A 25,000-nucleotide genomic window follows, 5' to 3' on the forward strand; every position below is an offset into this window, starting at 1 on the left:
CGGCGGCTGTCAGAAGCGTCATAGATGAAAACAGTCCATGGACAACGCTCGTGGACAACACCTTTGTCTTCATTCTGAAGCTCCAGCGAAACTTCCAAACGTGAACATCTTAGAGATCAGTCGCCTTGCTCGCTTCAAAACTTGATTAATCAAGGTCACTATAGCGTCCTAGTGATCCTGGCGTGAGTGACAAATTCTCTTCGTAAAGTAACAATAATATTCATGGCCTACTCTCCACCACTGAATTCATTACGATAAAAATCATGGAAATGTGAATGGGCACAGCTTGAGTACAAGAATAATAATACAGATTAAATAAAATGATAGTAATAATGAGGCGCTTTGTTAGATTAGATGTTTTATTTTCCTCTCGGTATTGTAAAAGAAAGAAAAGTATAACAGTTCACAACAGTAAAACAACAAAGATCTGCATATATATATATATATATATATATATATATATATATATATATATATATATATATATATATATATATATATATATATATATATATATATATATATATATATATATATATATATATATATATATATATATATATATATATATATATATATATAAAGATAAGGAGGAGGCAGTAGGCACCTGCCGAAACGATAATTAGTCCCAGTGAGGTCTAAAACATTGGATCAGGGGGTACTGTGAACTTATCATCAGACCCAGCTGTGACCTCCCTGAACGTTTTTCTTTGTGTCTCACAGTTGTCAAAAGACACCTCTCTTCCTTCACACAAAACTACAGGCACCTAATTACATACACACCCCTCACTCAAAATAAAAAATTATCATGGCGACTCCTACACCAGCCTCGGAGTCCCCATCTGGAGAGAGGATCACAAATATCCCCAGGTCGGACTGCTCTTCTGACAACAACCCTAACTGTCTTGACACCTCCCTCAACTTTTTCTTCATTAACTTCTGCAACATTCGCTGTCTTTGATCTAGTTTTCAATCTGTAGAACACCACCTCTCCTCCAATAAACCTCATCTTTTCCTCACTGAAACACAGGTGTCAGAGGCAACTGACAGTAGCCCCTTTTCTATTCTCCCCTACTTTCTCTATCCTCACTTTTAATCCAAAGCCAGATGGTGCGCTTATGTGTGCAATGGCTTAACCTGCTCTCATGCCCACGCTCTTGAATTCTTGAATCTTCCAGGTTTTCCATCATCTGGTTATGACTACAGAGTTACTTTCAAACTAAATCTATCTGTGCTGTGTACCTCGCTCCTAACTCCTCTGATTATAAGAAATTCTTTGGCTTCTTAACTTCCAAACTGGAGTACATTCTGCCTCTCTTCCCTTTTGTGGAGATCTCCATTCTTGGAGACTTCAATGCTCTCCACCAGCTTTGGGTTTCCTCTCCCTTCAGTGACCATCCTGGTGAACTAGCCTTCAACTTTGCTATCCTCCACGACCTAGAGCAACTGGTGCAACACCCTACTTGTATTCCTGACCATCTTGGAGGAGATACGCCCAACATTCTTGACCTATTCCTAACCTCTAATCCTTCTGCTTATGATGTTATCCTCTCTTCTCCGTTGCCATCATTCCAATCCCTCCTAAGGATCCCCCTAAATGGAGGTGCCTCAGGCGTTTTGCCTCTGCTTGTTGGTGGGACCTAAGGAGGTATTTTGCTTGATTTTCCTGCTTCCGTGACAAAGACCCATCTCTGTGTGCCAAGCGCATAACAGAGGTGATAGCGTCTGGCATGGAGGCGTACATTCCTCCCTTTTTCTTGACCTAAACCTTCCAAACCTTGGTTTAACACAGCCTGTTCTTGTGCTATTCATGATAGAGAGGTGGCCCACAAAGGGTAGTTGAGCTTTCCATCACCAGAATCTCGTGTACTTTATATTTCTGTCCGGAACTATGCCAAGTCTGTTTTCCAACTAGCCAGAAACTCCATTAATAATAGATAGTGTCAAAATCTTTCAAGATCTAACCCTTCTAGTGACTTTTGGCACCAAGCCAAAAACATCTCCAATAACTTTGCTTCTTTTTCATTCCCTCTTTTATTTCAACCAGATGGCACCACTGCTATCATATCTATCTCTAAAGCTGAACTCTTCGCTCAAACTTTTGCTAAAAATTCTACCTTGTTCCTCCATCTCCTCCACCCTCTACAAATGAATTCTAAGTTAGTCATGCTGACTATCTTATCTTAGTCTGCCATTAATTTGGTGCCTAGAATGAGTGGCAAAATTAGTCAGGCTGAGTCAGGCTTAGTCAAATTATGACTAACCAACTAGTAAAGCTGAGAATGACATTAGTCAAAAAATCTGACCAACTAGTTCATAATGTTCATTGTTTTGACTAACTGCATTGGTCAAGCTAAGTATGGCCTTCATCAATAGTATGACTAATTAGTTCGTAATTTTCACTGATTTGACTAACCACACTGATCAAGCCGAGTATGGCCTTTGTCAAAACAGTTTGACTACCTAATAAACTAGTTCATAATGTTCACTATTTTGAATAACCATATCGTTAACAATGAGTACGGCTTTCATCAAACCAGTATGACTGACCAGTTGCAAATAATGTGAATATTGTTGATATGCAGAACAGATCACCTTTGTCTGGTAAAATACAGTACATGGTCCACTAATGACTGAACAGAGACAGTGTACCTATGCTAGTCATGAGTTATGGCATACTATGGCCTTTAGGGTCTCGAAAGGATGTGATGAGATATCTGATATATTAAAATGTAAAATTAAATGGTACATCAATTTTTGTATATTCAGAAAAAAACATATATATATATATTTAGAAATTTTCTAAAACAATATTTCATTTATATGAAAAATAAGATTAGTAAATTTAGGTAAATAAATTAAACCAATATTAATTAATTAAACCAATATTAATTGAATATGAATTAATTAAACCAATATTAATTAATAAATTTAATCCACATACTACCTCTTCATTATTTCACTACACTTCATAGATTTGAAAAATATGATTCACTAGAAAAGTATATTTGGCCATTCTATATGTATGTACACAAGTACTGACCCAGGTTTATATACACATCTTAACACAAACTCCTACAGTCTGTTCTATAATTAATGAGCTAATGAGATATATACCTATCAAATTCATTAACAGTTAGTAATGCATGACCCCTCATCAAGACTAGGAAAAAAACCCATACAATTTATAATTCATAATACATGGTTTTAACAGAATAAGACATACATGTTCATATCCTTTAAAACTGTAGAAAGTAAAGAAAATAGTTTATATAGGATTCATTAATTATATTATGCAAAATATGCTGAAAACAATGAAAACAAAACTCTTCTAATGTATCTGCATAAAAATATTTACTTATGCATATGTGTATGGCTGCTTGTGTGTGTGTGTGTGTGTGTGTGTGTAATAATAATAATAATAATAATAATAATAATAATAATAATAATAATAATAATAATAATAATAATAATAAACAGTTTATTATTTAGGCAGTTAACAAACTGAAAATGTACAGAGGGGTTGGGGAAATACTTAACATTAATCCTAAAGGTAAGTCTAATCTATAAGGAACAAGTGTGTGTGTGTGTGTGTGTGTGTGTGTGACCAAATTCATGCATTCTTGTAGCTCATTACCATCTTTATTTCATTTGGTTTAACATTGCAGATTTTGATTTCTGAGTTTTCCCTTTTTCTTACTTAATATTTAAGAGATATGATGATATAAAACTGGGAAAGTGTTTAAAGGCTTTGGAATTTTCAATAGTGAATACATACAATCCTACTGCTAATCCAGCTACAGCCATAGCAATGCATGTTGTTTCAGCTACAGGCATACTGTCAAGTAAAACACAATTTTTGCTAGATACACTAATGTCACCAACATGTTGAATGATGATGCTATGGTGCCCTGTTTGTAGATCTTCTTCTGGTACCTAAAGAAAAAAACAGCATGAGTTGGGGACATTTTAAGATTTATTAACCCTTGCAGCACTGGTGTGATATTATATTTGTTCCTGCACATGCCTAGAACTCAGAAATGTATGCATACAGACAATGTGAAGATGTTATTAGAATCAAATTTCAAGCTCTAAAATGGTTTTGTCATGTAAGATTATGTTTTGCAAAATCATGTAGATTAAATTAGTTAGGTGGTTAGGTTAGCTTAGATATAAACACACTGATTTCTGCACATGCCCAGTAACCAATATAATGGCGGAACTAATATAACATTACAGTAAACACTGATTTTTTGTGCATGCGCAGAAACTAATATAATGGTGTATCTAAAATAACATGAGACTGGGAGGGGCGTTAATCTCAATACCGCTGGGACTGGTGCTTCAACACTAAACCCTAAATATGACTTGTATTTGTTGTTAGAACCACTATATGGTATCACCTCATAAAATGGTTATAGCTGTTCCCAGTCCTTTATGGGTTACAGGGTTAGTAATCTACAATACTATACATTATGACAATATGTTAAAAAATTCATATTTAGCCATAGAACTAAAAGTATTAAAATTTAACCAGAGTAAAGACAATCTTTCCTTTCACCAAGCAGATGTATTCCCAGCAGAACTAAGCAAACATATGGTGATGAAGAGGTAAATACTGTGCATAATAATAATAACCAAACCTGATATTAAAAAAAAGTAAGGAAAATAAGATATCAACAACACAAGTATATTCAAGTAGTCCTTCCACTATAATTATCAATATACAATGTGAAATTACCCAACTCTTCTAATATTCTTTCTATAAACATTTTACACTTTCTTCCTATAAAGTCAATAGTGAGATGGACTACACAAATAAGACATTAACTTGAAGTGGGAGTGCAGGTAGAAGGTGTGAAACATGCAACATGCAACTTAAAAAACAACAAGAACCCTAATAATTGATAACTTTTCACTGGAGACCATATTGGGTTTCATTCTAATGGAAAAAAAAAAAAAAAATAATAAATAAAAAATTTTCATGCTAAGCAGAGCTTTTTTTTTTTTTAGTATGCAATGACGTTTCATAGTTTTTTTGCCTACACGATTTATTTCAAGCATGGAAAATTTACAAGTGGAAAATATAAAGTAAGACTCATGTGGAGCATGCAGGATAAAGGACATTTGTTCTTACTTAGCTATGGTTTGTGAGAGCTATGAAGGATTTCACTTAAGCTATACCTCTGAAGAACAAATGATGTGAATAAAAAAACTAAGTAAATATGCTGCGTTTTGTACTTTGATGGTAAATTTCCCAGTCATGTAGAATGCTCCCACATTGTATTTTCTTACTTTAGAGCCTAAAGGATTAACCACAGTAAATTCATCACAATAGAGTATCAGTTGCAGAGCTGTGGGATCTGCACCAAAAAGAGGATTATCTGCAATCATTATTCAATCACACATCTCTGAGAACAAGGTCTTTACTTTTATGACCATTGACCACCTCATTATAAACATCTTCATATTGGAGGAAATCTTTCAGTGTTTCTGAAAATAGGAATTTATTGACATGATGATGCCATTCATCATTTCCTATTATGAATTCTTTGGGTAGAATAAAGTTAAAATGGGTTTTAACATATGTATCAAATTGGCATACTGATCTTAGAGCATGGCATGAGGCTTCTGCATTTGATGTGGTACTCATTAAATCACCTAATGTTTTTTGGATCTATTCCATTATCTTGCAGTTTACCTATTACTTTTGTCATAATTTCAATCTGCTGCAGAGCCAAAGGTCTTGTAAATGATAAATGAAATCTTTAGCAGCTAAAGAAGGGAGCCATTTCTCCTCTCTCAGTAATAATAGTCTTGTGACTATTTCATGGGTCCAATTAATATTTAGTTTTGGTGAAGTACATTCATTTACCATATCATTTCCATCACTAGGTAGGATTTCCTCTGTGTCATCAGGATCTTCACTATGGACACCTGCTCTAATCTCTGAATCAAAATGTGAACTATCATTAACTTAAAATTTATCTCTAAATCTATTAAGATGGCGGTGGTAAAACAATACATGATGTGAATGAATGTGTCTAGATAAACACTTTACAAATCTGTATGAAAAACTGCACCCATCAATATCACAAGTAACTCTAAACGTTGGATCTACTGAGTGGACATAAGTGTAATGATGAATCAAACCCAGAAATCTACACAATTTGCAGGTAAAAATGTTTGTTTCAACATTCATAATGTCAAATATATTAATAATACACAAATAGATAAAGAAGCTAAAATATTAACATTCACACTGTTGTCTGAAGAAGCTAAAAATTTGAACATTCACACTGTTGTCCACCATTACTTACTGAAATTTTGAAGTTTTCAATTTATATATATATATATATATATATATATATATATATATATATATATATATATATATATATATATATATATATATATATATATATATATATATATATATATATATATATATATTTATTAATTACTTTTCTGTTAGAGGATCACCAAACAAGACAAGTGAGCCTTTCTGTCATTATGATATATTCTGTACTTCAGCAGGTCATCACTTCCATATTTTCTAGCCCTGGGAAAGAAATACTTATCATTAATTCTTTTCAACATGGTCTCCTACATTTCATACATATCAGCTATTGCATTATGAGTCCTGTTTTCCTCAAAACTTGTTTCTTTGTAAGTCAATTCTCTGTAATTATCAGAATTTAGTCAAAGTTATTAAATATGTAAGAAAAAAATATGAGAATATGCCAGTGGTGTATCTAGAAATTTTTTTTTGGCAGGATCACTATAGGTACTCTGCTAGCCAAAATTTATTGGTTGAATAGAGATTTCAGGTTTGATTCCCAGGCAGAGTGAGTTAAAATGGGCTTTCTCTCTTTACACCACAGTCCCTGCACCTCCATAGCTGAGTGGTTTCTGTGACAGCCTACCACTCCTCAGTGCACCTGTTTAAGACCAATCAGTGCCTTGGGTGCACAGCCAAACCAGCTGTTGTTGCTGTTCATCCTTCCTTTTTGGGATAGTTGATAAATAGGTACCTGGGAAAACTTGGGGAAGGTAAACCATGGGAATGTATCATGGGGGTAGGTGCCCCCGGGCTAGTGGATGCGAGTTCACCACAGGCTTAAAAAGGTCAAGCAGGTGGAAATGAGCAGATACAATGCACAGACACAATGCACAGCAACATCATATGCTCCCTACTTTTCCTACGAGTATTAATATACTTGACAGAGAAATTCACATTGTAGGCTAGTGTCTCTGTTACTGATTTTCCTTATTCCAGCCTGTCTTCCATATTGTAATTCTAAAATATGTTGGGTTACATGAGAAGCTTCATTAGCTTCTTTGTAAAAACAATGTGGAAGAGGGGCTGGAGTTAGAAATAAATGTTTGCTCTTGAGGTTACTTAGATGATGTAATTTGTATTAGCAAAGTTTTGAGAGTGGGGGTACATGACCAGGTGCTGTTCATCTGAATCCGCTACTGGGATAAGCTAATCGCCATCACCCCTATCTTCTTACTTTTTTTTTTTTTCAGTAAACAATGACTATTTTTTTTAGTTACTACTCAAGAAACTCAACACATTCTCTTGCATACATATCCTCTTAGGAAAGTAACCCTAATAAGTATCAGCTAACCTAATTTACATAACCTTAACTACAACACCATATCAAGCAATGTGGTGATGCAATTCAACTGTGACAAACTGACACAAATGTCTGCAAAAATTCAATAATGGCTTTACTATTTCCAGTAAGACTCACTACACATCAAAGTTTTATAACCCTACGACTATCATGGTCAATATTGCAGTACTCACAGTTGTGTTAGGCAAAACCTGCATATAATTGTAATGAGTACAAAAGTTTAAAGTTGTCCCCTTCTTGCTGGGCTTACCCACTGCACCCACCACAAGGACTTACTGCTTAGCTTAAGCCTCCTTCTCAGGGTCACAGAAACCTGAGCCACAAATTAATCCTTTAATAATTGAAAACTGTTGACAAAACTAAACTAAATTATACAGCGCACCACATGCTAAACCCACATATGCGTATCCACTACACACTACAGAAGTACTCTACAACACACCACAGGATCTGCACGGCTTTGCACCCAAACACACACTACATGACACCAGGCCACATGGTTGATATGTGGGAGGAGTAAGCGTGTTTTTTTTTTTTTCCAAGCACACGGGTTATCTGCATATGTAACTCCCTCTCTATCTCTTCAGTATCCAGACGAATATATGTCTGTTACCAATATCACCCTATTTGAAGATGGGAATGAGTGGGGAAGGAAACAGTGAGGAAAGCGAAAGAAGTGGTTAGTAAGAGAGGAAAGAGGTTAGCGAGGAGGATGAGAGGGATGGCAGAAAGGTAAAGATGACTTGGGTCTTGAGCAAAGGTGGTGGGAGACCGTACTTGTGTTGTACTATTTTAACAGTTATCACATGACATGAACCAGATCTAATAAATATATACGGATACAGTATTAAATTAATGAAATCACTTACCAGGACGGATACAGTATGAAATTAATGAAATCACTTACCAGGAAGATAGCCAGTAGGCGAGCAGGTTACTCTTGTGTTGTTTAAGGCGCAGTGGCAGGGCCCTCCAGGAATGTGGAGGGCAAGCCAATTTCCAGGTAATAAATTCAAATTCTTGAATTCTGACTAATTTTCCATGTTATGGTTACATATGGATTGTCATTTCTTGTAAACATATACAAATAAGGTGTTTTCTTTATGAAACAAGTGTTCCAAAGTATAATAAATAATTGCATTGAAGAAGGCTCGAACTAATACATTAGTCATAGTCTTATTGACAAAGGATTTTGACTAACTTAGGATTTGTGTGTAACTACTTCATGCTACCTATTAAGATTCTTAGCAGTGATGTTTTCCATGCCCTCGCAGGCCTAAATCCTCGGAAGGCTAATGGACCCTCCTATTGTTCTCCGAAACTGCGCCTCTGTGATTGCGCCTTGCCTGGTCAAACTCTTTCAGGTCTGTCTGTCAACATCTACCTTTCCTTCTTACTGGAAGTTTGCCTACATTCAGCCTGTTCCTAAAAAGGGTGACCGTTCTAATCCCTCAAACAATCATCATATTGCTTTAATTTCCTGCCTAAGTTTTTTTTTTTTTTTATCTATCCTCAACAGGAAGATTCTTAAACATCTATTACTTCACAACCCTCTATCTGATCTTATTGAATCTTAGTCTTCCTCTTTTAGAGATTTTGGTGAAACTTTTATTGTTGCATTAGACATATCAGAAGCTTTTGATAGAAGCTAGCACAAAGCTATGACTTCCAAACTACCCTCCTACAGCTTCTATCCTTCTTCTGTAATTTCAACTCAAGTTTCCTTTCTGACCGTTCTATTGCTGCTGTGGTAGACGGTCACTGTTCTCCTAAATCTATTAACAGTGGTGTTCCTCAGGGTTCTGTCCTGTCATCCGCTCTCTTCCTATTATTCATCAGTGATCTTCTAAACCAAACTTCTTGCCCTATCCACTCTTATGCTGATAATACTACCCTGCACTTTTCCACGTCTTTTCATAGACGTCCAACACCTCGGTAAACATAGGGAAGCCACAGAACGCATTACTTCTGATCTTCCTAAAACTTCTGACTGTGGCAGAGCAAACTTGGTATTTGTCAGTGCCACAAAAACTCAGTTCCTCCATCTATCAACTCGACCCAACCTCCCAGACAACTATCCCCTCTTCTTCAAGGACACTCAACTAACTGTCCCCCTCTTCTAGACTGAACATCCTTGGTCTGTCCTTTTCTTATAATCTAAACTGAAAACACATCCCACACATCCTATCTCTAGCTAAAAAAGCTTCTATGAAGTTAAGTGTTCTGAGACGTCTTCGCCAGCTTTTCTCACCACCCCAGCTGCTAACTTTGTATAAGGGTCTTATCTGTCCGTGTATAGAATATGCTTCACATGTATGGGGGGAGGGTGGATTCTATTCATACCGCTCTTTCAGATAGGGTGGAATCAAAAGCTTTTCATCTCATCAACTCCTCACCTCTAACTGACAGTCTTCAGCCTCTTTCTCATTGTCGCAATGCTGCATCTCCAGCTATTTTCTACCGTTATTTTCTTGCTAACTGCTCTTCTAATCTTTCAAACTGCATGCCTCCTCTCCTCCCGCGGCCTCTTTGCACAAGACTTTCTTCTTTCTCTCACCCCTATTCTGTCCACATCTTTAACACAAGAGTTAACCAGCATTCTCAATCATTCAACCCTTTCTCTGGTAAACTCTGGAACTCCCTGCCTGCTTCTGTATTTCCACCTTCCTATGACTTGAACTCCTTCAAGAGGGAGGTTTCGAGACACTTATCCTTCAATTTTTGACCATCACTTCGGACCCTGTTCAGGGACCGGCATCTCAGTGGGCTTTATATATATATATATATATATATATATATATATATATATATATATATATATATATATATATATATATATATATATATATATATATATATATATATTTTTTTTTTTTTTAGATTTTTGTTGGCCTTGGCTATTTTCCTCGTACATGATAAAAAGAAAAAAAAGAAAAAAAAAAAAAAAAAAAAAAAAAAATATATATATATATATATATATATATATATATATATATATATATATATATATATATATATATAGAGAGAGAGAGAGAGAGAGAGAGAGAGAGAGAGAGAGAGAGAGAGAGAGAGAGAGAGAGAGAGAAAATGTAATGCTATAACGTATTGATTGGTAATGATACGGGATTCTTGGCTTTCAGACTACTCTGTTGCTTGTCTTTTTACGTTCAACAGCCTCCTCTGAACATTATGCAGGCTGCATGTTGAAAACCTTTTCTTTTAGTTAATTTTCTTTCATGCCGGTGCTTGTATAGATTTTGTGCTGCCCTTGTAATGTTGTGAACTATTGCACAGCGCAGTGAGAGGTATTAAACAGAGTAATGTTATGAAAAGTATGGAGTAAATAAAAGACAAGAGATGCGTCATATGCACTCCAAAGCTCCAAAGCTCTTGATCTTAATGCCGCAGCATAGCAGTAGTCTCTTGTGTTAATTAAGTCGTCCACACACTTAGGCTGATCATAAACTTACAGACCGACTGAAATGAAGGTTGGAAGAAATCCAAATTGTGTCTAGACGTACATTCACGATGCATCTCTGTTTTCCAGTAGGCTGTGATAATGTTCTTGGAATCATGAATTATTTGCATGTGTCTTTTAGGATAAAAGCATGAGTATATGTTGAAGGGTAAGATAACTGCTTTATTGGAGATTTGTTGACGGTTATTTATAAACTCCTCCATTCAGTTTTTGAAAGATCAGAAAACAGGCGTTCTGTGACCTCTCTGCACGCGTTATTTAATTACTGAAGGGTTGGGCGTTACGAAAAGATGTGGGAAAGTGCGGAGCAGTATCATCACCACAGAAGTGGATTTTTTTTCCATGTAGGAGGGACACTGGCCAAGGGAAACAAACAAAAAAAAAAAAAACAACTAAGTTGCCAGTCTCATAAAAGGGTCCAAAGTGGAAGTCAAAAATTGGAGGATAAGTGTCTTGACACCTCCTTCTTGAAAGAATTCAAGTCATAAGAAGGTGGAAATACAGAAGCAGGCAGGGAGTTCCAGAGTTTACCAGATAAAGGGATGAATGATTGAGAATACTGGTTAACTCTTGCATTGGAGAGGTGGACAGAATAGGGGTGAGAGAAAGAGGAAAGTCTTGTGCAGCGAGGCCGCGGGAGGAGGGGAGACATGCAGTTAGCAAGATCAGAATAGCAGTTAGGATGAAAATAGTGGTAGAAGACAGCTAGAGATGCATCATTGCGGCGATGAGAGAGAGGCTGAAGACAGTCAGTTCGAGGAGAGGAATTGATGAGACGAAAAGCTATTGATTTCACCCTGGTATGAGTGGAACCCCCCAGACATGTGAAGCATACGCCATACATGGACGGATAAGGCCCTTGTACAGAGTTAGCAGCTGGGTGGGTGAGAAACAGTGGCGGAGACTTCTCAGAACGCTTAAAATCTTCATAGAAGAAGGTTTAGCTAGAGATGAGATGTGAAGTTTCCAGTTCAGATTATAAGTAAAGGACGGACCGAGGATGTTCAGTGTAGGAGAGGGGGACAGTTGAGTGTCATTGAAGAAGAGGGGATAGTTGTCTGGAAGGTTGTGTCGAGTTGATAGATGGAGGAATTGAGTTTTTGAGGCATTGAACAATACCAAGTTTGCTCTGCCCCAATCAGAAATTTTAGAAAGATCAGAAGTCAGGCGTTCTGTGGCTTCCCTGCGTGAACTGTTTACTTCCTGAAGGGTTGGACTTCTATGAAAAGACGTGGAAAAGTGCAGGGTGGTATCATCAACGTAGGAGTGGATAGGACAAAAAATTTGGTTTAGAAGGTCATTGATTAATAATAAGAAGAGAGTGGATGACAGGATAGAACCTTGAGGAACACCACTGTTAATAGATTTAGGAGAAGAACAGTGACCGCAGCAGCAATAGAACGGTCATAAAGGAAACTTGAGATGAAGTTACATAGAGAAGGATAGAAGCCGTAAGAGGGTAGTTTGGAAATCAAAGCTTTGTGCCAGACTCTATGAAAAGCTTTTGTTATATCCAAGACAACATCAAAAGTTTCACCAAAAAGGTCTTTTCTACAGTGGGAAGCTCAAGAATTATTAACAGCTTTCATAATCGCGAGCACTGAAGTTCTGTAAACAGTCACCATTCTCCAAAATGGATTATTATTAAACTCAAGCGTCAGAAACCTAAATTTTCAGCAACCGTCCTTTTCGTTTTTTTTTTTTTTTTGGTGTGTGTGTGTGTGTGTGTGTGTGTGTGTGTGTGTGTGTGTGTGTGTGTGTGTGTGTGTGTGTGTGTGTGATTATTGAAGGTCAGCTTCAAAGCAGATGTTTATAGCTATCTCGGCTCAGGACATGCGTAATATCTGGCTGCTTTGATCTTCATTTATACCACAGCACGGTAGTAGCAAGGTATTAGTAATAGTAGCATGAACTGTAACACCGTCCACAGTCACCAAAAAGAAGGTAGTACGTTGAGACGTAATGTAAGCAAATCACTTATACAACTACGCAAAAAATCACAACACTGAGTATATACTATAAGTCACCATCACTAATAAACCATCACTACTTATTAAAACAATTACATATCCTTTATTGCAACTGGGTTTGAAATGGGGATAGCAACACGACAAACAAATCCTTCGTCCCTAGACAGACTGGGACACCAACCCTTTGACCGTTTTTTGTAAGATGGGCATTGGCTTAGGATGACAAAAAAAAAAAAAAAAAAACGAAAAAAAGTCCACTGAGATCAAAAGGATCATCTAAAACTGAAGAATAACTTTTGAAACCCTACTCTTGAAAAAAAAAAAAAGCAAGTCTTAGGAAGGAGGAAATACAGAAGCAAACAGGGAGTTCCAGAGTTTACCAGAGAAAAGAATGATTGACTGAGAATAATGGTTAACTCTTGCAGTGCAGAGATGGACAGAATAGGGACGTGAGAAAATAGAAAGTCTTGTGCAGGGAGGCCGCTGGAGTAAGAAAAGGCATGCAGTTAGTAAGATCAGAAGAGCAGTGAGCGTAGGATCAAAATAGCGGTATAAGATTGCAAGAAATGTAACACTGCGGCGAAGAGAGAGAAGCTAAGATGATCAGTTAGAGGAGTTGATAGGACAAAATTTTTAACTCCACGCTGTCCATAAGAGTAGTGCAATTGGACACCTCTCCCCCATACATATAATGCATATTCCGTACGTGGACGGGCTCTTGCACAAATGTAACAGGGTTGGAAAGGAGGTAAGACGACCCAGACGCCTAAATTCATGGCAGTTGTTTTAGCTAGAAATGAGATGTGATGTTTCTAGTTCAGATTATTAGTAAAGGACAGACCGAGCATGTTCAGTGCAGGAGAAGAGGACAGTTGAATGTCATCGAAGAAGAGAGGCTAGTTATCTGGAATGTTGTGTCGAGTTGATAGATGGAGCAACTGAGTTTTGATAAATTAAACAACACGGAATTTGTTTTGCCCGTCTTGACTATCTTCCTTTTCGCGGAGACCTCCATTCTTAGAGACTTCAATGTTCACCACCAGCTTTGGCTTTTCTCTTCCTTCACTATCCAACTTGGTGAACTAGCCTTTAACTTTGCTATGCTCCATGATCTAGAGCAACTACTGCATCGCCTTCTCGTATTCTGACCTTGAAGATACGCCCAACATTCTTGACCTTTTCATAACCTCTAATCCTTCTCCTTATGCTGTCACTCTGTCATCTCCATTTGGCTCCTCCATATCTGTATTTTGTCCTATCGCTCCAATATCTCCTCAGGATCCGCCAAAGCGGAGGTGCCTCTGGCGTTTTGCCTCTGTTAATTGGGGGACCTGAGGAGGTATCATTCTGATTTTACTTGAAATGACTACTGCTTCCATTTCAGAGACCCGTCTCAGTGTGCTGCACAGCTAACAGCGGTGATAGTGTCTGTCATGTAGGCGTAAATTCCTCACTCTTTCTCTCATCCTAAACATTCCAAAGTCTGATTTAACTCAGACAGAGAGACCCTAAACCTTCCAAACCTTGGTTTAACACAGGTTATTCTCGTCCTATACATGATAGAGAGGTGGCCCACAAAAGGTACTTAAGCCTTCCATCACCAGAATCTCATGCACTTTATATTTTCTGCCCGGAACCATGCCAAGTCTGTTCCCCAACTAGCCAAAAACTCATTCATTAACAGAAAGTGAGAAAATCTTTCAAGATCTAATTCCCCTCGTGACCTCTGGCATCTAGCCAAAAATATCTCCAATAACTTTGCTTCTTCTTCTTTCCCTCCTTTTTTTTTTCATCTAGATGGCACCACTGCTATCACATCTATTTCTAAAGCTGAACTCTTCGCTCAAGAGTCACCATCACTAATAAACCATCACTACTTATTAAAACAATTACATATCCTTTATTGCAACTGGGTTTGAAATGGGGATAGCAACACGACAAACAAATCCTTCGTCTCTAGACAGACTGGGACACCAACCCAGTTGGTGTCCCAACGGTTGGTGTCAGTTACTCTAGGTCGTGGAGGATTGCAGAGTTAAAGGCTAGTTCACCAGGATTGGCAGTGAAGGGGGAGAAAAACCAAAGCTGGTGGTGAAACAATAATGGAGATCTTGGTGAAAGGAAAGAGTGTCACGATGTGCTTTACTTTGGAAATTAAATAGTCAAAGAATTTCTTTATAGTCAGAGGAGTTAGGTGAGAGGTAGACAGCACGGATAAATTTAGTTTAAGTGTGACTAAAATTCGTAAGATTCAAGAGCGTGAGCACGTGAGCAAGTTAGATCGTTGCGGTTGTGGTTGGTGTCAAGACACTCAGGGGCGATACCAGAAGAGCAGTCAGACTTGGAGACATTTGTGATCACCTCTACAGACGGGAACTCCGAGGCTGGTGTAGGAATCTCCATAATAAATTTAGAATTTTGAGTTAAGAGTGTGCGTGTATTAGGTGCATGTAGACTTGTGTGAAGAAAGAGAGTTGTCTTTAGAGGGCAGGGTGTGACTGTGTTGTGAGGCAGAAAGGGAAACGTTCAGTGAGGTCATAGCTGGATTATTGATGAGTTCACAGCACCCCCTGATCCAGTACATATATTCCTGCATTCTTTTCATGAAGTTGCTATACTTTCAAGTATTACTAACCTAGGCGTTGAAGCCTGATGAGCTTATAACTTAATTTATTATCTAATCATATAATTTAGTTTTTCTTGTAATTACAATAGCGATTTCTTTTAGATCAAGTCCAGTGAATTTAATATAATTAATGACAAATCCAGCTCACGAAATAGGCGCGCCCATTAGTCTGGTGACTCCTCCGGCCTCCCCGACGAGAGACTCAGCGTTTGAAGCTAAATAGGAAGAAACACGTGTAATAACAAAATGGGAATTAATATACTCTTTTGACTACAGTCATACACTACAGTATGAATCTTATCGTATACGATTATATTGGGAGAATAAATACCAGCCTGTCACGAAGGTAGCTGCTGAATCATGAGGAACTAGTACTTGCAGGCTAGGTGTGGGCGAAAAGTGTAAAACAGAACGACTTCCCTCCATACAGCTTACCTCTCCCTCTGTCATCTCGGCGGCAGGAAACAGAGGGAGCCATCTCTTGTAGGTACCTTCTAGAAAACTAATTACATGTGAGAAACGCAATGGAAAATGAGACCATAATTAATGATAAAGTTAAAATAAAAATGTGATATGACTTGGATGTGAATATTCGCTCGTTTTGATTATAATGTGTTAAATGATCATAAACCATGTAGTCAAATGATATAAAGAAAGTTCAGATTGCAGTACTTTTATTTTCGAATTTCGATCAGCAATTTAGGAGGTAAGAAAATTATCGAAAAAGAATATGAAATTATAAAATACTGCATCCTGAGGGTTGAAGTGTAACGTGATGCTTTTTAACCTCAAGGCGACATGCACTCGTGACTCGCGGGCCTGTAAGTAGACGGTGTGAGGGAAGCTTCTTTCATCAGACACATCGCTCTTCAGAAGAATGTAGAGAGCAGGGTCAGGCTCACTTATACCGAGCTTCCCTGTGCAGATAGACTGCTCTTAAAGTTACGAGTGTTTATTTGAGGGATGGACTGGTGGGTGTAGGTCTATGGTGTAAAAATAAATCACCATTATCGTTTTACTTTCTAATGGAAGGAAGAATCTAAGCCTTACGGGCGTTTTCATACAACGATATCATTCTATGCGGCAGCGAGATTATACTGTACCATGTTTATGATATCGAGAATATCCCTAAAAGATTTTAACATGCTTATGGTGTCACAGCCCCGCGGTGCATGTGCGTCAGGCTGTAGATGCCTGAAGAACACCATGATGCATGTTTTACTTACAGGTCCATTTCTCTCTTGACATTTACTGACAATTTTGTTTGTATGTTTACGGAGACATGCATACGAAATACAATGGAAACTATGTGCATTTTATTTAATTTTCACTCCTACTCGCCAGCTGCCAGGTAAGAAAACTTCTCTTACTCTACCTACCTGGTGAACAGAGAGGAGGTGCACTTTATCAATGCTATTTTCATGATGCAGCCAACATGCTCGAGAAGGAGATGAAGTATTAACATTCATAAAAGTCAACTCATGCTTCTATCGTGACTTTCACCAAAACTGTTATTGTTATTTTTCCTACTTTGTTATTTACAATACCCCTCGATAGTTTTTCTTAATCAGTGTGTGTGTGTGTGTGTGTGTGTGTGTGTGTGTGTGAATGAGGTGGCAATCGGTGCTGACATATTTTGTAGTAATTCCTGAATGAAGATCACGTCGCGTACTGAGTTTCTCTTGATAAGAAGTCATTATTTTAAAATTATAGTTTGAGGACTGAGTACATTATAGCTTTGGAATGGGATCAAATACATCACACACACACACACACACACACACACACACACACACACACACACACACACACACAGGCGCAAGCACGGAGGCACAGTTTCAGAGGACAATGGGAGGGACCCCATCAGGTCCATAAACCTTCCGAGGGTTTAGGCCAGCGAGGGCATGGAAAACATCACTGCGAAGAATTTTAATAGGTAGCATGAAGTACCCAGAAGGTGGAGGGGAGAGAAGAACTCCTGAATCATCTGAGGTAGAGTTTATAGCAAAGGTCTGAGCGAAGGGTACAGTTTTAGAGATAGATGTGATAGCAGTGGTACCATCTGGAAGTAGTGTTAGTTATGAGGATGGTGGTGGTGCAGTGAATGGGGATGTATTTTTTGTACTCTGTTAAAAAGAAAGAAGATATAAATCCACCAATGAGGAAGTAATCTTTCCGACAGAAATGAGTGAGTGTGTGTGTGTGTGTGTCTGTGTGTGTGTGTGTGTGTTTTACATCTTTAAGGTGCACGTCATGTTTCGCTGTTCTGATCACTGGTTACCTGGTGGTCCTCGCTGGTGTGGAAGTCTCACTCACCGCTCTGCCGCCATGGCGCAGCGTGGCCGGGCGGGCAGGGAGTGGATGGCGGGCAGATGGTGGCGTGTCAGGCGGGATGTAAAGGGCATCCCTCTACGTCCATCTACAGATCCCGATTGATCAAGAAACGCATGCCAGGGTGATCCATACTAGTCTAGTTACCTATTTAGCTTTTATTTACATGCAAGAAAAGAATAGTGTTATAAAGAAAACAGTATTAATATCTGAAACTTCAACGGCAATATGTTACACTTTTACAGGGGATGGTCTTTCTCAATTGATACTTCTCTGTTACGAAAATATCTTCCAATACAAAATAGTATTTCACAAGATAGAGTCCAACATTACAATGAACAATCAGAACAGCAATGGCACAAATTGGCACCGACGTCACGTTTTCAGCGCGTCGTGCCGACGACCAACCGCCGGCACAGCCTTCTCTCGGTTACGGACGCAAATCTGAGACGGAATAAAACTAATATTCTCGCCCGTCGCTGGATCCTTGGCTGGACTCCGTTGGTGTTGTGGTTCGTGTACGTGTTGAGGTATCTCAGTCTAGTGTACAAAGTGCCTCCTAAGTGTGGCAGAGAGCCCACGCACGCAAGGGTTTGTCCTACATCCTACCACACACTCCCATGGAAACGTACCTTTGCATACCTATCACTCTCAGTACCTATTATTCGTTGCATACAATGTCTTTCATATCAGTGACAATTATTTACTTGACACCAAATACTCTCGACATAGCGTCCAAGTTTGGGTCATGTTGCGAGCTTTTAAAGAAGCTAAAGTTGGTCATCTTGAGTTAGTGTGTTGAGGGACACGCCTATGAGGCGCTCGAGATTAAAAACTGAAGATCGTCGTTTTCACCAAGTTGAAAACTCTAAAAGTGATCAGAGTGTATATTTTTTTTTTCTAAATTTGTGAAAATATATATGTACATTTCATAAACCTAATTTAGCAATATCTTACGTGTGAACAGTCACAATCGTGACACTGTGTTGGAGGCCACAGGTCAAGAGACTCAGCTCGGTCGCCTCAGGGTGTGATCGGCCCGCCGAGGCCCACCTGTTTAGGACACAACCCTTGCTTGCTGCCGAGTGATGGTCGGCTGTCATCTGATACGTCAATACAGTTGCTGTTTTGCAATATTTATATTTCATGGTGCTTTCTCTTAGAGCTTCTAGAGAGGACGAAGCAATTGATCCGTGACAGTTCCTGAACATATAAAAACAAATCATTTACTTCATATAATCACCAACATCACTTTATCGCGTCCCACTACCATTTATGTGTCAATCCTTCTAAGCTCGGACACTTCCCAGAGCCGACCGAACCTGCTCTCTCTGTCTTAGTACATTGTCTCTGCGTATTTATTTGATGAGATAGAAGAATAATACTAGACACATCAAAAATAAATAATTATGGTTGTCTTTTATGAAAATCTTCATGACTAGTAAGACAGTGTGACTAACTTCAACTTGCTACCTCTTCACTCACTCCGTACCTCGTCACAATGAGCAAAAACAGTTCCATCTTTTCATTTACTTTTACCTCGTCACTATGAGCAAAAGAAGTTCCAAGCCCTGCTGAGGATCCATCACTAAGAGGTTTCACGTTGGGTGTGATACAGTTGGCCTTTATAACCAGCCAAGAATAGTAACTTGATTTGTAGTTTAATATCTTATAAAGGCTGGTAAGAATGTGTTAGACATAAGGCTTGTCCATAGTCATGTTCATGATTTATGTAGTCTGTCCAGCAGTGTGACTTAAGACATGGTAGGTGTTGGCTAATCTTCTATACCAATGGGGCTGCTCTTTTGAGACTGTTTGAGAGGCACGTAGCAATGAGACAAGTTGTTGAAGACTACTGTGAGATGACGTGCTATTTAATTTCATATCTTTGAAGACGGGAGCCCAAAGTTTGATTTAAGAAGAGATAAGAAATTTATTCTCAGAGTGGTAAATGATTTGAATAGACCCAATAACCAGGTTGTTAGGGAGCTTTAAAAGAAGATTTCACAAATTTGTGGATGGATTTGATAGGTGGAAAGAGATAATCATGCTTCATACAGGGACTGCTACCTGTAATCCCGATGGCTTCTTGCAGCCCCCCTTATTTTCTAATGTTCTTATGTCCTTATAAACACTTCCTGTTTACTAAAACCAGCCATTTTGCTGTCTTTTTCGATAAATACAATGGATAACTTGACCGATTAGAAATGTAAGCCTCCCATTTTCATGTAAGTTTCTCTCATCACAAGGCCGATCTGAGTGGTGGAGCTTGGTAGGGCCAGCCCACACCCTGTCCCCCCCGACCCCCCGCGACACACTCTTATTGCTTCCTGCTAACGCGCATCTCGCCTCCCGAACTGTATAATGTTTTCTACTCAGTAGAAAAATAAAGAGAAAAATCTTGTCTCTACCATCCCACGCTTCCTCTTCTCCACCATAAAATTTTGATTCTGACCTCCAGGGTTAAGACACGATCAATAACGCGGTCGGCCTCGACGAGGTGCCGCTGAGGCCGGGTGGGGAAGCACGATGTCCCTGTCATTGCTGTGTGTCGACCATGGCGTCACGGCGAGAGTGGGTGGCACGGTCGTTAGATAAAAAAGTATGACTTGAAGTTTCGCTCGTTCTAACATGACTCTCACTTGAGCTGCGTCATCAGAAAAAATCAATTAATTATATAGTATTGCATTTGGAGTGAGGTGATCTAATCTACAAAATTTTGACTCAAAGCTAACATCAACAAAACTTAAATCAACGCATATATACGCCCTACATTCATCTGTCGCAACAATTAACAATTACTAGATTAAATCTACACTATATGGAAAAGGCGTTGATTCTTGCGTAATAATTTTATCTACAGTGAAGGTTCTGACTATGAGATCACAACTGTGCCCTTGAGCTGTCGCTTGCCGGCGACCCTGCGGTATTAGACCCGCCGCCGCCGGCCTGGACTGCCTGACGGAGGGCCAGGCTCGTGATGCCACTCGGCAAGGGGATGTTTACCTTTCAGCGATAGAAGCACGATCAGTGGCTCTTGCCTTTAATTATTCAAAACAAAACAATGATTCGTGGAAAAGCGGAACCATTTTTTTTAACCTTTTTCATTTTTTTTTTCATTTTACACCTGGAAGGTCTACGTTTGTGCCTCATTATCTTCTAGGGGACTAATGTGCCTCCACTACCATCTACCACGGGAATGGGGAGGGGAGGAGTGGCGGAGAAGGGGAGGGGGGACGCTGAGCAGACAACACAGCAATAACCACAGCATGGACAGAAAGAGACATATTTGGAGGAGAAATGGAAGAGCGATTACCTGTAGGAAGTGAGGGAGACAGAAGTGCACCGGTCATTTAGAAAGAAAATGTAAGAGGAGGGAGGAAGGGGAGGGATAAGGACAGGAAGGCTAGTATAGCCCCCTCAGGACGGCGACAAGGGCAGGGAGGGGCAGGAGGAAGGCGGCGACGGAGGGCATTGAGGCGGGATTGCAGCCGTCATCTTTGCAGGAGCAGACCCACGTGCGAGTGTTGTAGCCGCTCTTGTAGTAACAGTCGCTCATCTGGTCCTTGGTTTCCTCCTTCTCCATCCAGCCGCAGTCTCGGTGGATACGGTTCTCCGCTGGGTGTTCTGCAATACAGTGAAGTGTTAGCAATGTTTGTGATTTGGTTTCAAGTCCTCATGAACGCTTTACACATTTCTTTCTTTCTGCCGACTCCTCAGTGCTGATTATTAAGTTAATGTGTATTGACAGGAAGAGGTACGTATGTTTGCAATTAATTACTTTTTTTGCTGCCAAATTTTATTGTTTGAGCTGAAAAGTTGTGGATTTGTTAATTATCATAATGCCATCAAGTGTTCAACATATCTATGTGCTCCAACAAGCTGGATCAGTGAATCATAAATGTTCTGTATGAAAACAATGCTTCATTTTATAATTATGACCGATATAAATCTACATCAGCTGGCCCTGTCTTGTTTCAAATATAGGATCAGCGCATATAGTTTGGGCATCTCTCTTTTCACGCTGCTGTCTCCAAGACCAAAAGATGTAAGTGGGTGTACATATGTTGTCCTTGGTTGTCCTTATTCATCTAGCAGAGATACAGAAATGAGGCATGGGAGTTTCGATCATGCCTGTCCGTGTGTGTGTGTGTGTGTGTGTGTGTGTGTGTGTGTGTGTGTGTGTGTGTGTGTTTCCTATAAGAGACCAGAAATGGTCTGTGCCACGTCACGAGAGTTGGTGAACAGGCGAAGCTACGACTAGAAAAGAAAAGGCTTCCGGTAGGGCTTTTATTAAGAATTTATTAAAAGAAGAAAAGCAGGATAAAGAAAGTATATACTTATGTAATATTATGTAGGGGAGAGAGAGAGAGAGAGAGAGAGAGAGAGAGAGAGAGAGAGAGAGAGAGAGAGAGAGAGAGAGAGAGAGAGAGAGAGAGAAGGGGGGAGGAAAAGAGAACTACAGAAGAACTTGGAACTGATGTGTAAGGAAAAATTAGAAGTTTACGTCTCCAGTAGTTAACAGTCAGGCAAACACGCCGGTATTGCCGTAGAGAAACTCACTTTCGCCGAAGTCCATGTCCAGGTACATGTCAAGTTTCCTACACAAGTTGTATTGCTCTCCGTTGTTCCGATTCTCACAGGGTTGAAGAAACTGATCGGCTTTGTCTGCTGGGAGGGTTGCACAGTCCTTGTCGATGTGACTGTTGCACACGTAACACTTGATCGCCATTCCTGCAAAAGAAGCACAATTATTAATAATTATGTACACAGGCAGAATGTGTCAACGATCAGAATCAGAATGTTATTTGTTACTGCAGCCGGACTGACTGAAGTGCAGGATTGCGTTAACAGTTTGGGGAGACGTCAGATTGCGGCCTGACGGTAGCGAGAATGTTTGCTGGAGGGATCCTGACACTTGTGGTCCACGTCACCGCCTTGAAGATGTCTCCACCCAAAGGCGCGTCCCGCATCACACACACACACACACACACACACACACACACACACACACACACACACACACACAAAGAGAGAGAGAGAGAGAGAGAGAGAGAGAGAGAGAGAGAGAGAGAGAGAGAGAGAGAGAGAGAGAGAGAGAGAGAGAGAGAGAGAGAGAGAGGTTTATTGGATTGATTTCACTCAAGGAAATTTGCTTTCATAAATATAGTAATAAACGGAATATAAATTTCTTTCACTGAAATGCATGCAGGATACACGTGCACTATTACGAAACAACATTTTTTTATTAAGTGTCCACGATTCAGAAAATTACCGTAACGTGGCCTATATAATGATGAATTTCGATTTTTTTTTCTCTTTAGTATTATTTTCGTCGAATTCGGATCCTCCTGAGCAGCCCAATCTTTACTTCCGTCCACAATACTAAAGAGACTCCTTAAAGAAGGAGGAATGCAGCTATGGAATAATTTTGAGAAAATACGCAGTATATATGGAAGATGACAGGAAAGGTAAAGTTCACCATTATTTGTACATTAAATAAACTCTGTATTCATGAACGAAATATAATTGAATAATACTATATATAAAAAAAAGTAGATGTGATTATACCAACTATATAACGCATGAGAACAGCACTCAGCTGTCTAAATACTAAATGTTAACTCTCACTGAACCACAGCAGACGGCAGCTGGAGCCCCAGTGTGGTCTGCGCCACACCCTCGCTCGTGCTTTATTCACACTTCTGCAACACTAAGGACAGCCATGGGTCGGGCTTTCATCCCTATAGTTCATTCTCTTAGTATATATTCCTGTAAATGTCGTCGTGTCCTGTCTTGCGTGGTGGCGAGGGAGTGATGGCCTGAGGCACGCTGAGGCCGCGCCACTGCGTCACTGCCACTGTCCGATGTTAGGTGGTGGGAAGGAATGAACCGAGCCGGTCTGTCCTCAGCGCTCGTCTGTGTCTCACCGGAAAGAACAAAAACGCCACTCCATGGAACAAAAGGCCAAGGAAACATCGTAGTTTAAGAGCATTTTATTTTTTTCTTTCTCTTGTTTGCCTCCTCCCACCTGTGTGTGTGTGTGTGTGTGTGTGTGTGTGTGTATGTGTGTGTGTGTGTGTGTGTGTGTGTGTGTGTGTGTGTGTGTGTGTGAGTGTGTGTGTGTGCCTGCGTGAGTTAGGAATGTACTATGCACGTAAAGAACGAGATGATAAATGGAGAAAGTGAGATGATGGCAGTGGATGAATACAGTAGATGACGGACAAGAGGCAGCACTGCGAGCCAGGAAGCTGATAAGATAAGACAGTGCCGGGTGACCGCGTTAAGGAGGAGGTGAGGGTAAAGCTAGTCACCTTATGAGGCTGTGATGAACGCAGAGTAGAAGTCATGACTGTGTGTATTAGATCTATTATCCCAACAAATTGTCCTTGGTTGACACAGTTTACTACCTCTCCCTGACTGGTAGTGGTGCTATCCATCCACACCTTATCTACAATACCTTTTTGAAACACACGCACACACACACACACACCCACACACACACATCAAAAACTCCAGTCTAGAACACTTGCAAAGAATCGCTCATAGAAGTAAAAGGCTGCCTGGAGGAAGCTAACCTGTGTGTGTGTGTGTGTGTGTGTGTGTGTGTGTGTGTGTGTGTGTGTGTGTGTATGTATGTTTGTGTCTGTGTGTACGTGTACGTGTGCGTGGTGCTTGGGAACTGTAAGTAATGCATTGCCGGAGGCAGATGGTCGACTGCTGCTGAGTGAAACGGGATAAGAAGTGGAGAAGAGGGAGGAGGAAGCACGGCTGATGGAGATGATGGGACGGCCACGAAGGACATGAGACAAAGCTGTCGAGGAGCCATGCCACGAAATAACACGAGTACGTTTTGATGTCTACTGTTTGTTTAGTCACAGTAGTTAATGATATTGCAATTTAAACATCATTCTCCTCGTATATTCGTTTCATTTTGATAAAGTCACATCAC

General features: G+C 39.5%; 2 protein-coding genes and 1 long non-coding RNA gene across 3 annotated transcripts in view; 1 reads left to right on the forward strand and 2 right to left on the reverse strand.

Annotated features, from left to right (window-relative positions):
• LOC135106797 (uncharacterized) overlaps positions 1–348 on the forward strand; it is a 5,035-nt gene extending 4,687 nt beyond the window's left edge. Inside the window, exon 6 of the mRNA XM_064016112.1 lies at positions 1–348. This exon is cut by the window's left edge and continues 17 nt beyond it. Coding sequence (XP_063872182.1) covers positions 1–104 — 104 coding nt within the window. The 3' untranslated portion in view covers positions 105–348.
• A 2,594-nt stretch (positions 349–2,942) lies between these two features.
• On the reverse strand, positions 2,943–8,956 carry LOC135106794 (uncharacterized). The gene is made up of 3 exons (XR_010271468.1): positions 8,551–8,956; positions 6,465–6,562; positions 2,943–3,936 (listed from the first exon to the last, which is right to left on the reverse strand). It is a non-coding gene; the product is annotated as an uncharacterized LOC135106794 (long non-coding RNA).
• Positions 8,957–18,191: 9,235 nt separating this feature from the next.
• LOC135106800 (uncharacterized) overlaps positions 18,192–25,000 on the reverse strand; it is a 69,785-nt gene continuing 62,976 nt past the window's right edge. Inside the window, exons 2-3 of the mRNA XM_064016119.1 lie at positions 22,612–22,782; positions 18,192–21,675 (exon numbers count right to left, since the gene is read on the reverse strand). Of these exons, the coding sequence (XP_063872189.1) occupies positions 21,455–21,675; positions 22,612–22,782 (392 nt within the window). The 3' untranslated portion in view covers positions 18,192–21,454. The remainder of the gene's footprint in view (positions 21,676–22,611; positions 22,783–25,000) is intronic.

Source organism: Scylla paramamosain, chromosome 14 (assembly GCF_035594125.1).
Source record: "Scylla paramamosain isolate STU-SP2022 chromosome 14, ASM3559412v1, whole genome shotgun sequence".
In the NCBI taxonomy this organism is placed as follows: Eukaryota; Metazoa; Arthropoda; class Malacostraca; order Decapoda; family Portunidae; genus Scylla; species Scylla paramamosain.